Raw genomic sequence first — 1,431 nt, forward strand, 5'->3', positions numbered from 1 at the left:
TTCCCTCGGTTGCCTTGTCTCTATTTCTCTCTCGGCCTTCTTTACTCTCCTTTTCTTCAATTTCTTGTCACTTCTTCTTTGTTCCCGTGACTTCTCTGTTTCTCCTCTTCCTTCGCCTCCTCTGCCGGCGTCCCTTCATTCAGGACAGATTTGTCTCTTGACTGTATCCTACATATACGTATATAGATAGATAGATATATGCATATGTCGCGGGAGTAGCGAATCCCCTCATTTTCTGAGAGAGAGGGGGGGTCAAGAGGTAGATGGATGTCTACTACGAGCGTCATTTCATACAGATTGGTGGAGGTGTCAAGATAGAAGGAGGAGACATACAGAGACATCACAGAAGTAAGAAAGATAGAGTTATTTGTACATATACATGCATATACAGGCGACAAAGAGAGGTTTTCTTGTGTCTTATTTTCCTTCTTTCTTCTTTTCTTTTGGATTTCTTGGAGGCCTCTCTTTCTCTCCTTTCTTTCTTTCCTTCCTTCTTTGTATCATGACGTCAAACACCCCGCGCGATGAGGTCTAGGGCGATGTCTGTGTGCATGGTGCCTATCAATGGAGACCCTTCAGTATTCTCTATCGCCTGTATGTATCGATACTTATTTATGTATATGTCTACGCCTACGTGTCTCTTTATACCTATGTATGTCTTCACCCTTGTTAAAGATGTTGTATGGCCCTAGAGACAGGCTGTCATGCGAAAGAAGCGAGAAAGAAAGAGACAGAGACAAGTAGATCAAGTCAGATGCCTGAAACACACAACTAAAAGACTTCCCTTCTTGTCCTTGAAGAAGTCGTAAAGTCTTTTCTTGTCGATGTTGTAGAAGTGATCCGTCGTTGCATCTCCTTTGCATTATAGAGAAAGATATCTATATCTACACAGACAACCCACTCTATAGAGAGAAGCGTTAGGTAAGCGGCCCTCTCATGTATTACTCATTGCCAGGAGAGAGCTATAGCGAGTTCAAGTGACTAGGGATGGCTAGGTAGTGCTCTATGCACTATCCTTCCATAGAAGAAGAACGACCCGCGTGAGTTTTCCCCCCTTATCTCATACAGGCATGGTGGTGTCTTCAAGACATTTGAAGGGGGGGCATCCACACACACACAGCCAACCGCGGAGAGAGAAGAGAGAGTAATCTTTGTTCTTGAAATGAATGACGTCGATTGTATGGAATCGGTGAAGACAGAAGGAGAGAAAGAAAGCTAGACAGTTTAGAAGGCTCTAGACAGACTTCTGATCTCCGAGAGAATCTCTCCTGTTGGAAGTAACTGCTTGGCCCAGGCAGGCAGAGGAGGCTTAGGGTATAGAGAGCTCACGACTTGATGCAGCCGAGTATGAAGGACCAACAATTGTGTTAAAGTCTGTAAAAGACATCCAAGAAGAAGAAGAAAGTGCAAAGACACAAAGAAAGAAAGAAA

General features: G+C 43.9%; 2 protein-coding genes across 2 annotated transcripts; one reads left to right on the forward strand and one right to left on the reverse strand.

Annotated features, from left to right (window-relative positions):
- The first annotated feature begins 4 nt into the window (after positions 1-4).
- CSUI_010365 (uncharacterized protein) lies at positions 5-692 on the forward strand. Its single transcript, XM_068070469.1, has one exon. It carries the CDS (start codon positions 264-266, stop codon positions 504-506), a length of 243 nt encoding a protein of 80 aa, XP_067917554.1. The 5' UTR covers positions 5-263; the 3' UTR covers positions 507-692.
- On the reverse strand, positions 48-1,378 carry CSUI_010366 (uncharacterized protein). The gene has a single exon (XM_068070470.1). The coding sequence runs from the start codon at positions 339-341 to the stop codon at positions 57-59; it is 285 nt and encodes a 94-aa protein (XP_067917555.1). The 5' UTR covers positions 342-1,378; the 3' UTR covers positions 48-56.
- Between the last annotated feature and the right edge of the window lie 53 nt (positions 1,379-1,431).

This window comes from Cystoisospora suis, assembly GCF_002600585.1.
Source record: "Cystoisospora suis strain Wien I chromosome Unknown contig_7249, whole genome shotgun sequence".
NCBI classification, from domain to species: domain Eukaryota; phylum Apicomplexa; class Conoidasida; order Eucoccidiorida; family Sarcocystidae; genus Cystoisospora; species Cystoisospora suis.